We start from the raw sequence: 12,925 nt of genomic DNA, 5'->3' as shown, positions 1-12,925 counted from the left end.
TATCTTGAAATTGTGCTCTTTTTTCTGTACTTTCATAGAGAAGTCTGGAAAGATGGAGATCCTATTACCATCTATAGTGATGTCCTTAAGGTCTCTAGCCCTCTGCAGGATAAAGTCTCTATCTTTAAAATGCAGCAAACAGATAATCATAGGGAATGGGGTTGCTCCAGGTGGGGGGGGTCGAGTAGGGACCCTATGTGCCCTTTCAATTGTCAAGAACCAGGAGAGCACATCTTTTCCCAGGATCTTTGGCAGCCATGTTTCAAAATAAGTCACAGGATTTTTTCCCTCTGACTTCTCATGGATCCCCACCAAGCGAAGGTTGTTTCCATATGACCTATTTTCTAGGTCATCAACTTTATTTATCAGCAGAGAAATATTATGCACCGCCTTTCCAAGATCTCGAGTCAATGGCAGTTTATCCTCTGTATGGCTTACTCTTTCCTCCAGTTCCCCCACTCTCTCATTAACTTCATGCAGATCTTGCTTAATACAGGATATGCCCGTTTTCAAGTCCCCCATTTGTGTGCTTAACATGGTCAGAGTGGAGTTACCTGCCTTTTACAGCAGTTAGTATGTTCCCAATTGTGGGCTTCACCATCAATGAGTTGACACCTGCAGAACTTGCCTCCACAATTCCCTCCGTAGTAACAGCAATGAACGTCCAGACTGCATGTGGTAAGCGGCAGCCATCTTACTTGCGGCGTCTTCGAGCCCTAGGCCCCGTCTCGCCCTCCAAGCCCAGACCAAAACATTCCCCATCTTCAGCATCCAGGGAGATGGGAGTCGCAAGAAGGCAATTGGGAGCAGCCTCATAAATGAGACCTTAAATGAAGCCCCTATAGCCATCAACATGTCAAGGTCAAAGAGAAGTCTAATTTTTATCCAACCCACCATAAAGGGACACATCTAGAAACCTTTCAACAGATTATATTGAAAGATATCCGTGTTTTTCCCCACGTAAAAAAGAAAGATAATATGACGGTTCCAGAAAGACAAGCAATTTATATTCTTAGGAACAATAAAGAAATTATTATTAAAGGAGCCGATAAAGGTGGAAACCGTGGGTGTTACATTAAGGAAGGTATCCATCTACTTAATGATGTTGATTACTATGAAACAGGACAATTCTGTTAACATCTTCATAGAATATAAAAAATTTATAAAGGTAGAAATTGATGAAGGGATTTTGGATAAGAAGGAAAATAAGTTTTTGAATATCCATTACTATCGGACTCCATACTTCTATTTCCCATCCAAGATCCATAAATGCACTAAAAAAAAAACAGGTCGTCCTATTATATCGGGGATAATAACAGTGAACCTATTGCACTATGTAGATTTGTTCCTACAAATTAATGTGATCACTTTAGAATCCCATCTAAGGGACTCCACCTCCACCCATTTGATTTTTATCTTGAAAGAAATAGATCCCCAGAAGGAATTTATATTCTTTACTCTTTATGTTAGTTCCCTCTATTCAAATATAACACACAAGTTGGGAATGGAGGCAACTGAATATTACTTATCAAAGGATGAACTTGTACCAGAGAAACAAAAAAAGTTTACTCTAGATAGCATTTACTTCATACTATGTAACAATGTATTCGCATTTGAGGGGACTATATACATACAGGCAGACGAGGGGTTGCGCAATGGGGACGAGATTCACCCCAAGTTATGCCAATCTTTTCATGGGTACATTTGAAGCAGCAATTTTTATTTCGGAATTAAATAACAATCCCTGGGGTTTAACATTCTCGTCCACCATTTCAAGCACTAACATTCAGTTCCTAGATGTAATAATATATAGGAATGTGGAGGGAAAAATAGTTACATCAATGCATTTCAAGGCGGTCGATTTAAATAGCTACCTTGCATTTGACAGCAACCACCTTCCAGGTTGGTTACGCAACATCCCGTACGGCCAATACTGGAGAATTAGAAAGAACTGTAATGAGGACACAGAATTTATTAAAGAATCAAGAATCTTGAAAAAGAGATTCAAAGAGAAAGGTTATCCTGAAAAATGACTAAATGATGCGTTTAAAAAGGCTAAAATGTTATCACAGGATGGAATGAGCAAAAAAGCGGAGACCTGGCATAAAACTGTCGATAATGGTAATGGTGCTACTAATAAGAGAATAGATGGAGACTATAGCCTCATCACGACATATAGTCATTCACGAGGGGCTCTAAATAAAATGTTAAACAAATATTGGTTTATCCTGTCCAGTGACCCAGTCCTTGGTTAGTGTTTACCGGCTAAACCAAGAATTATATACAGGAGAAGCCAAAATTTGAAGAATTTAGTGGCACCAAGTTCTACAGCATTAGTAAAAAATGTCAAGAGAAAGGATCATATATTGGTTGGCTTTTACAGATGCGAGGCATCAAAATGCTTTTGCTGTAGCACCATAAAAAATGAAACAAAAACATTAATTTCTCATATCACAGGCGAGACCTTCCAGATAAAATGCAGAACCGACTGTCACTCTTCTTACGTTATATATCTGATAGGGTGCACATGTGGCCACAATACGTAGGCCGTACTATACAGACCATGCATGCAAGATTAAACAAGTATCGCCAGAATATCAAAAATGGATTTTTATTGCATAGTTTGTCAAAGCACTTTCACGTAGAGCACCAAAGAGATCCGAAGCAGCTTCAGCTAACAATTATTGACTATATAGAGGATACGGTGCAGGATAGGTTAAAAAGTCTAATAGATAGAGAGAACTATTGGATTTTCAAATTGGGTACCTTATCACCTGAAGGCCTCAATCTAAGTTTGGAGAATATTATAAACTAGCCGTATGACAAATAGATATCATGATAGGTAAATTAATATTGGCACATGTATTGAACTATTTGAATATTTAATTTATTTCATTATTTATTTATTTTGTGTTCCTTATAAGGGGTTACAAAAATATAAAATTAAAAACTACATATTGTAAAGCTTTTTAGACTTTTAGAGTAATTTTAAGGTAGTATACTGAGTTTTTTTATGTTATAGATACATCCAATTATTAATAGGTAAATTCTACCTCTTTTTAACCAAATTATACAAATGTTTAATTGTGCTATTGTCTCTGTTATCAGCCAAGTGGTATAGCGTCCATTATAAGGAATGTATGTTCAGGCATTTTCTCATAGACAATTGATAGTTAATTTGTCACCTGTTATTTAATGGTTACTAATTGTATCAATTGCTTTTTAATGGTATAAGCCTTATAAGAAAAGTCTACACCATATTGTGGCTATCACCTGAGGAAGGCGGTGACCCGCCGAAACATGTTGTGAGTGCCACATTTGTCAGATAAAGAAGCATCACTAAAAGGATAACTGTGCCTGGTTGCTGGATTCATGCGCCACACTTAGGAGCCACGTTCATCCATTGTATCCCTCTGGGAGCGGCGAGAGCTGCAGCTCACAGCGCCAGAGCACAGAGAGTGAAGGACCTGCGGAGCCGTCACCCCCACAGGACCCGTCAGGCCTGAACGCCGCAGCATCGTCTGGGGTTTGACTATACACTGAAGGCCCACACTGTGGTTGTGCAACCACGAAAGGTGTTTTCACTACCTCCCTCCCCCCTCCCCCCAAAAAAAATCCCCATTAGACCACTAGGTACACACAAGGGCGCCTCTCTGTATGTTTTTATTTTCAAATTATTATTTGCTGACACCTTAGGTATAAGGATATAAATTCCTGGTTTACTGCAGAGATATGTACAAATGGTCCAGTAGAGTATTTCTGAAGCAATACTTGGGGTAATTAACCATTGCTCCCACAGGTGTATGGATTTCTTGAGAGCGTTCCATTAATATAAGCTCCACTTTCCAAGCATAGAGTGTTATTCATCCTGGATCTTAGTTCTGTTATCGTTGGGGGAGAATTGTCTATCCAATGTAGTGCCAACAACTTTCTGGCTTGGAATAATATTCTTGAGCGACCTATTGCCATATGGGAGTCTGGGTCTACGTCTTCTCCCAGGAGTCCTAGGATACAGATTTTAGGTTCCAACTGAAGTTGTATCCCAAATACAGATTGTACAAGAGCGATCACCACGTTCCATTAGTCGCCAATATTTACACATTCCCACATCATATGCATCAGGTGGGCATCAATTTGACCACATCTAGGACATGTGTATTTCAATTTTAAATAAAATACTTGGGGATCTATATACCCTATGAATGAGAAGAATTTGGGACAATCTTTGTGACTCTGACAATGAACGTTTCGGTGTCAAATCCAGTATTTCCCCTATTGAGGGCCAGTAACTGCCTATAAATAAGGGATATTAGACCGTTTGTATCCAACGATGTAGTAATGGTATCTATTGGGTGATGTCTATCAATCAGTATGGCGTTTATTCTAGTTATGTACAATACGCATGTCGTATTTGCAGATATTGACTAAACACCCTATGCAGAAGGTTAAAACCTGCCTTTATTTGTTCAAAGCTCTTGAATAATCCATCCCTCAAGAGTTGTAATACCAAACATATACCCCTATCCTCCCACTCACTAACATTTTTTAGTTTCTGTAGCTCTGGTAAGTTATAGTTGTGCCATAAATGGGTATAGTTTGTGTACTTTCCAATCCCCAGAATATTTTACCCCTATCCCACACTTTATATATTAATTTTAGTGTACGACATTTTAAGTCATTTTCTCGAGGAGGCCCCATATCTAGTACCGAGAATGGAAGCTTCCACTTGGTTCCTTCCATAAGTAGGTGCCCTGAAATTACACAATATTTGCAAGTACCCTTCTAGCGTTAAGCAGGTCTCCGTATACCTGGAGGGAAGCAGATCGTTTATGCTGTTTGTCAAGGAGATCAATCCACTCAAGCAAATGGGAGACTTTAGCTGTTCTCTCCTTTTTTTTAGCATTTATCTATGTTTTATTATTATCCCTCTGAGGATGCATGCGAGTCTTCCAATTTAAATGGTAAGGCAGTTTCATCATGCTCATATATTTGAAGGAGTCTATAGTCTCAAGAAGGTCTGAGACACAGAGTGAGTCTTTCAGCAGATTATCATTTAGGTTCCAACATCTGAATCCTTGGTGGAGTCAGGTATAGTCAGATTACAATATACAGGAGCATGATCTGACCATACAGCAGTTCCTACCTGAGATGTAGGTTGCCATGTAGGCAACTGACGACTAATTGAGAAAAGGACTATATGGCTATGCATATTGTGTAAAGGAGAATAATAGGTATAATCCTTTACGTCTGAATGTAGTATCCTCCATACATCGACTGTTTGAGACCAAAGCACAATTAGCAAAGCTTTTGTTTGTGTTTTAGATTGGTGACTCCAGCCCCGGGACGAGTCTAAAGAAGGATCCAAGACAAAATTAAAGTCACCTCCAATGATGATAAGGTCCTCCGCAAAATATTTTAGTTTAAGTAATGACGGCATGTCTTAATTTGGTCACAAAGTCAAAATTTTGGAGTAGATGGAGATCTTAACAAACACATCCCTCCTCTCCTGGGACGCCAAGATGAATAATATCTATTAGTAAACTGAGGTACAGTATATGATCGCCTCTAAAGTGCGACTCCTGAAGAAAGAGAAAATGTACGTGCTGTTTATGCCTACGATAAAACACTTGAGCTCCTTTCTCTGGAACATTAAGTCCTCTGACATTTAATGAGCAAGTTTTGAGTTGTGCCATATTATATGAAAAAAAGGGGGAATGGAAGAGAGAAAGGTTAAGGGAAAAGATGAAGTGTAGACGGTAGATAGTAACGTCTACCGCTCAGTGTCTAAGAAGTATAGATTATAAATATATCAAAACAGTAGGAAATTGCGAAACAAGCAGATCCCAATGCAAGTCCCTAACTGGGGGTTGTCTTTACAGGCGTAAGTCAAACTTTCAGTTCTAGGATTCCTATTAGGTGGAACCATGGAATATAAAGCAAGTAATGTAATACAGCCTGATATTACAGTAGTATCATGTGAACTCAACTTATATCCTGGTCTAAGATCTTATATGAACTTAGACATTCTATATAGTGGAAGAGTGGCACCTAATGCTCTATTTAGATATATCTAATTATATGCTTAAAGAAATAAGTAAGCATCTGCAAACTATCTCTCATCAGGGAAGACCAGATTAATTTCAGGAGCTCATATGATTGGCAGGTTCCTTTCCCATCTGGCTGCATCACCATCAAGTTCCTGATCCATTGAACGCCTTCTGTGACGTGCTGGAACTCTCTGTGGCAATGGTGGAGCAGGTGGGCAGTCAGGTATATGGAATGTCCAGGGCATCACAAATAGTTCTCATGTTGCTTGGATCTTTGAAAATATGCAGCCAGAATGGGTACCCCCAGGAGTACATCAGGCCATTTTCCCGGATGGCATCAAGTAGTGGTTTCAATACCCTTCTTTTAGCAAGTGTCATTCAGGATAGATATGTGAGCAATTATATGCGTTTCCATTTAAATCACCAGGACCCAACTCCTCTGGTTTCCTCACAATGGCCTCTTTTACATTGAAAAAATGTACAGTACAGACCAAACATTTGGACACACCTTCTCACTTAAAGATTTTTCTGTATTTTCATGACTATGAAACTTGTACATTCACACTGAAGGCATCAAAACCATGAATTAACACATGTGGAATTATATACTTAACAAAAAAGTGTGAAACAACTGAAATATGTCTTACATTCTAGGTTCTTCAAAGTAGCCAGCTTTTGCTTTGATGACTGCATTGCACAATCTTGGCATTCTCTTGATGAGCTTCAAGAGGTAGTAACGTAGTAACTCTTACACTCCTGAAAAGCAAGATGGCAGCCCCCAGTAGCTGCAAAACAAATTAATAAAAAATAAACTATAAATACTGGGCACTTGAAAATATGTTATAACATTAAGGAATTTAACATTTTAATTTATTTTACATAATGTAAAAATGCGGCACCTTCCCTTTAAGAGTTGATTTCCGTGTAAACCATTTCCCACATTAAGAACATGAAAATGGCTTCTCGTCTGTGTGAATACTTTGGTGACTAAGAAGTGATGATTTCTTCACAAAACATTTCCCACATTCTGAACAGGAAAAAGACTTCTCCCCTGTGTGAGTTCTTTGGTGCTTAATAAAATCTGATTTATCGCTAAAACATTTCCCACATTCTAAACAGGTAAAAGGCTTCTCCCCTGTGTGAGTTCTCTTGTGCTTAACCATATCTGATTTCTGGATGAAACATTTCCCACATTCTGAACAGGAAAAAGGCTTCTCCCCTGTGTGAGTTTTCTGGTGATTAACCAAATTTGATTTCTGGTTAAAACATTTCCCACATTCTAAACAGCAAAAAGGCTTTTCCCCTGTGTGAGTTCTCTGGTGATTAACCAAATATGATTTCTGGTTAAAATATTTCCCACATTCTGAACAAGAAAAAGGCTTCTCCCCTGTGTGAATTCTCTTGTGCTTAAGCAAACCTGAGTTTCGGCTAAAATATTTCCCACATTCTGAACAGGAATAAGGCTTCTCCCCTGTGTGAGTTCTCTGATGTCTGATTAAAATTGATTTCTCTGCAAAACATTTTCCACATTCTGAACAAGAAAAAGGCTTCTCCCCTGTGTGACTTCTCTGGTGATTAACAAGATCCGATTTCTGGTTAAAAAATTTCCCACACTTGAAACAAAAAAATCTATTCTCCGCTGTGTGAATGCTTTGATGTTTAAAAAAAGACTTTTCGAGGGAAAAACTATTTCCATATTCTGAACATGAAAATGGCTTCTTTGCTTTAGGAACAATTTGTTTTTTAATGCTTATTTTGTGACTTTGATTTTCCTTAGTAGTCGTTAATGAATCAGAAGACAGAACCTGTTTCATAGGATCAGATGACAGATCTTTGCTGTGAAGGGATGATGGTAAATCTGGAGTAATGACATTCACTTCAATTGTATCTTGTGTGATCTCAAGATCATCTGATTTAAAAATTGAAGGTGTCAGCTGTTCCTCTGATCTCCTGGTACAGTCATCTGCCAAGAATAAAACCAATTATTAGTTATGAATAACAAAATTTATATTGTTGAACATTTTTACTTAAACTCTCCGTAAAAATGCACTTTATGTAAAGTATCATTATTTACCAAGAAAACATCACAGAAAAATCAGCCTTACCAACACCAAATCAGATAACAAATGCATTAGCATTTTAGTGTTGGTTGGGTGTACAGGGGTGTCTGTCCATGTGGGGTGCACTTATATAGTGCTAGGCAGCCCTCCTGATCTAATAGTATGGGCATCATTAGGCTAAGCCAGACACTGGGCATCACACCTACCTGTGTGACTGGCATTCTATGCAAGCTTCATCTGTGTGCATCTTTAATACTAGGCAACCACCCCCTCCATGAATTGGTACGATTATGAGTGGTTGCTCCATCAGTATTTTGCACCTGCGCTGCCCCCCCCTTTATCGTGGGGGTCTGCGGCATCCTGCTAGTGCATTTGTTATATGATTTGATGTTAGTAAGGCTGTATCTTTTTCTGTGATTTTTTTTAAAGTTTGCCCTATGTTAGCCGTCATTATTCACCAAGACAATAACAGTTCACAGTCTAATAGAAAACCTCATAGGATGAACCAGTGGATCGTAGTGTTCAACTGTTTATTCATTCTGCCTCCCAAATATGGAATAAAAAGCCACCAAACAATGTTATGTAGGTGAAAATAATATCAATAAAAACTTCTACTCATCTCACAAAAAACAAGTCCCCACTCAGGTCCATCATCTGTCAATGGAAAACCAGAGGTTTCCACATTATTAGTGGCTCAAAGGCTCTTGAGAATCAACATGGCTTCCATAAACCAATCCAGCAATATCCGCTCTCCCAAAGTCAGATCTCCCCCTCACTTCTGCGCCCAAACCACATTTAGCCTCCATGTATTCGGCATTACTATAGTGAGAAGAACCCACTTAATTTATGGTGTGTGTCTCCTGGAGCACAATCTGGGCACTATGTGTTGGGTAATGTGTGTGCTAATTTCCGGAAAGTGCCTGTGGAGTCAAAATAGTCACTACTCCTATAGATTATTTCACTGAGGGTTATAATTTCCAAAATGGTGTCACTTTATGGGGATTTCTACTGCTCTGGCTTTCTGCAATTTGGTCACATTAGGGTTTGTGCAAATGGTGTGTCCCATCTCCCCCGGGATCTGCTCCTGCAACGTCTGCTTCTGTCACCAGGAGCCGCCTTATTCATTCTGCAGGAGGAGCTGGTGATGGAGGAGACGTCAGAACCAGAAGCTCTGGGTGGCACAGGCTCTGTCCAGCCACTAAGATTAGGGTGCCTGGGACCAGTAGTACTATCCAGTCTGGCAGTATGGGTGTGTGTGCTGTCCAGCTGGAGTAATCTGCTCTCTGCTTCAGCCAACTGGAAAGCACCGCACCCTACTAAAGCTGGAAGCATATTGCCGGAAGCTGCCAGATCCAGCCTTGTTCTCCTCTGGGTCAGTCCTCTGTGCTCAGCTCCCGGCTTGTGTATTTGTTTCCTGTTGTGACCTCGGCCCGTTTACTGACTACTCGTGTGATTTTGTATTTTCTCTGACCTCCATGTTCTGATCTGGCTACCCCACTATTCTTCTTGCCATCTCACATCACAGAATAGCAGGTAACACTGTGGCCCAAGATAAGTCCAAATCCATGTAGAGGGGTTAAAGTGTAATGAGCAAGGCAAACCCTGGGATCTGGAAAATGGAGTAGATAGCGCCAAGCCTGTTCGTGTTGGCCATCTTTTGAGCTGCCAGGTGACCACGAACAGCGCCCCCAATACATTGTGTCTGCAATCTATTAGCTAAGTGTCGTTCCTCCCCTTCTCAACCTGCCATGTGCCCAGACAGTAGTGTACAACCGTATATAGGGTATCGTCGGATTCAAGAGAAGTTGGAATATAATTTGTAAGGTCCATTTGTTTCCTATTATCCTTTGTGAAGAATTCCAAAGTTATTACCGCATAAAGTGGCACATGTCAGATTTGAAAAATGGGCCCTGAAAGGAACACAAAACTGGCTGCAGGAAGGGGTTAAATCAGAGTATTTTGGGAACCAACTACTGTAGTCAAAACTGTGAGTATAGACAATAACACATCAAACTCAACATTCTCCATCAGTAAGTAGTGAGTAACTAGTGGTGAAACCTCCCTGTGGTAATTAGAGTATGGGGCTCGGTGGCTCTTGGCATCTAAACTATCGTAAGGGACAATATTTTCTGTCAGATGAATTTCAAGAAGAAATATTAGACATTCAAAGAGAACTTATTATAATAGTGCAGAGCTGAGGTGTCTTAAATTTAGCTTAGAGATATATCATGGCACAGGTGTAATGTTTTTTTTTTTTGTTTAGTTTATCACAATCCTGTTTGAAGTTAATCGGTTTTAAAAGAAATTGAAAAGTCAGGATAAAGGGAAACTCTGCTGTTATTGAACAGAAATTCACACTTGGCCTCACTGCACATTTAATGTTGTAGATCATAAAAGTAAAGTTTGGCCAGAAAGACTGGACCTGGTCTTGTAGGGACCATATGAGCACATTCATCAGCACAGAAGGGAGAGAAGGTAGATTCATCCAATAAGATATCAGGGTTCTAGGAAGCTGACAGCATCATTACCCTCCGCTTTCTCTTACAGACCCATCATTATATTTTTCTTCAAGTGATTTTCTAACTTGTCAGCACTTTCTATGTACGCTGTCATTAGGCTTTGTAGTTTACAGACCTGGGCAGGTCACGGTCAGCGTCTCCCAATTCCAGGGGGCAGGTGGATCCTCCAGGTTGTAAGTTATGTAGAAAAGGGCTTTCAAGGCCCAAAATCATTTGAACAGTTTTGGATGGAGAATGTTTTGGTCTAGTTGCAAAATGGTGATCACACGATTGTGATACGGCCGGACTACACCACTGATAAAGCAGCCACAGCCGGTGACTGAGAAGAATCTGTGACTTCTCTGCATTTAGTGGTCACTACTCACCTGGGTAGTCATATGTAGAAATCTCCTCTTTACACCGCTCATCACCCCTCACATATGTCTCTGTAGTATTAATATGGGTCAGATCTTCACCCTGAAACAAATATTGTAAAAGTCACAAACAGATGAGACGTTATATCTAAGATCAGATTTAATCCTGCCATCTCCACCGTTCTCATTACACAAGTATAAAACATATAATACTGGTGGATAAATCACCACCGAACACAAGACCATCACAGCAGTCTACACATCATAGGTGAGATCTCATGACATCTTCTCTCCATCTACCTGATGATCCTGAGGAACATTGGGATCTTCTTCTTTACAGTCATGTGGAAGAAGAGGACGGGGACATCTCTCTGGTGTTGTCCTCTTACTGGATATATCTGGAGGAAACACATACAGGAACTGAATTCATTCTTTACATACAGATAATTATAGGCTGTGTGTATTTAGTCCTGTCTATTACCTGGTGATGTGAGGGGTTGGGGAACCTCCAACACGACGTCCCTGTACAGATCTTTGTGTCCTTCTAAATACTCCCACTCCTCCATGGAGAAATAGACAGCGACATCCTGACACCTTATAGGAACCTGACACATACAATGATACAGTCATCCCCCCGATCCTTTCATAGTGTTACTGTATAATGTCCCAGTATTCCCAGCAGTGTCACCTCTCCAGTCAGCAGCTCGATCATCTTGTAGGTGAGTTCTAGAATCTTCTGGTCATTGATGTCCTCATGTATCAAGGGGTGAGATGGAGGCCCTGTGATTGGGCTCAGGGGTCTTTCCCATCCCTCAGACATAGGGTCCTGACAGCGCTCACTAGAGGTCTTCTTTACTAATGTGTAATCCTGGTTATGGAGAGACACATTAATAAATCTCACTACAGACATTTCCAGAGTCCTCACCTCTCCAGTTCTGGCCATCTGTTATTCCCATAGATAAGAATGATGTAATGTGACGTCATCAGAATCTCTCACCTCTCCAGTAAGCCGGAAGAGGATCTCTAGGGTGAGGTGTAATATCCTCTCCGCCATCTTGTCTCTGTCCATATCCATCTTTGATGGGTCCATAAGGAAAATTCTCTTAAATAGAAGATCTTCACTGAGAGGATCTGATATTGTAAAGACCTGAATGAGAAGATGATGAGCCAATGTAACATCATAAAAATCCTGTGTAATAATACAATTACTGGAGATAATAAGGGGAAACATATGAGGAGATTTATTATTTTACAGTATTTAGTTTTCTTCTTTACATATACTAATAAAACCTATATATTTTAAGCCACAGACAGCAAGCGGTTTCTTTCTTGGAGTCTGTAGCTGAACACATTTCTCAAAGACTCATCTTCCATAAAGCGAATTCTCGCCTCATTTACCAACATTGCAATCGGCATTAGCAATACTGCAGGAGATATTCAGTACAAGTAATATGAGAAATAACTATTTCATGATGAGGACGACATCTTCATCTTCTACTACAGCACTAGAAACATATTTAGCCAGAGTGTTTCACTGACCACATCTCCGCCTGTCGTCTATATGAATGTTTCCCGTCTTTCCCGGACTGTAATTTTCTATCACGTTAGATCTCATGTCTTATTCACACACAGAAGTTTGAGGCAGACACATGGTAAGGTTTTTATTATACATAGCAGGCCTATCCCAAATGGGTTCACCTTGCCATGGTGGGATAGCTTTCATGCTATTTTTGATCAAAAACAGTGTTGCTAAGGACCCTATTTTATTTAAATGCACTTTTGCTTTTAATTTATTTATTTACAGCAGGGTTTATGACCATTTTTCTTCTTATAGGTTTTTTTTCTGATTAATGGCCCTAGTAAACATGCATTTATGTGCTGCATGGATACCAACTAAAACCAAGGTCAAATTCTGTGTTTTTTCATGGACACCATAGTGGCCGTGT

General features: G+C 39.8%; 1 protein-coding gene across 1 annotated transcript; it reads right to left on the bottom strand.

Moving 5' to 3' along the window:
• Window positions 1-6,507: 6,507 nt before the first annotated feature.
• LOC141197628 (uncharacterized) lies at window positions 6,508-11,799 on the bottom strand. The gene is made up of 5 exons (XM_073662710.1): window positions 11,668-11,799; window positions 11,461-11,584; window positions 11,280-11,377; window positions 10,992-11,082; window positions 6,508-8,010 (listed from the first exon to the last, which is right to left on the bottom strand). The coding sequence occupies exons 1-5, from the start codon at window positions 11,797-11,799 to the stop codon at window positions 6,989-6,991; spliced, it is 1,467 nt and encodes a 488-aa protein (XP_073518811.1). The 3' UTR covers window positions 6,508-6,988.
• Window positions 11,800-12,925: the final 1,126 nt, after the last annotated feature.

This window comes from Phyllobates terribilis, unplaced genomic scaffold (assembly GCF_046119375.1).
Source record: "Phyllobates terribilis strain yellow unplaced genomic scaffold, ASM4611937v1 Scaffold_85__1_contigs__length_6476398, whole genome shotgun sequence".
NCBI lineage: Eukaryota > Metazoa > Chordata > Amphibia > Anura > Dendrobatidae > Phyllobates > Phyllobates terribilis.
Note: the sequence above shows the minus strand (reverse complement) of the source record. Positions and strands in the feature narration are given on the sequence as shown.

Coding starts and splice junctions, on each gene's coding strand:
- LOC141197628 (XM_073662710.1), bottom strand. CDS start 11,799: ATGTCTGAGGGATGGGAAAGACCCCTGAGCCCAATCACAGGGCCTCCA. Junction 11,378..11,460: donor CCAACCCCTCACATCACCAG/GTAATAGACAGG, acceptor TGTTTCCTCCAG/ATATATCCAGTAAGAGGACA. Junction 8,011..10,991: donor TTCTACATATGACTACCCAG/GTGAGTAGTGAC, acceptor TATTCTTGGCAG/ATGACTGTACCAGGAGATCA.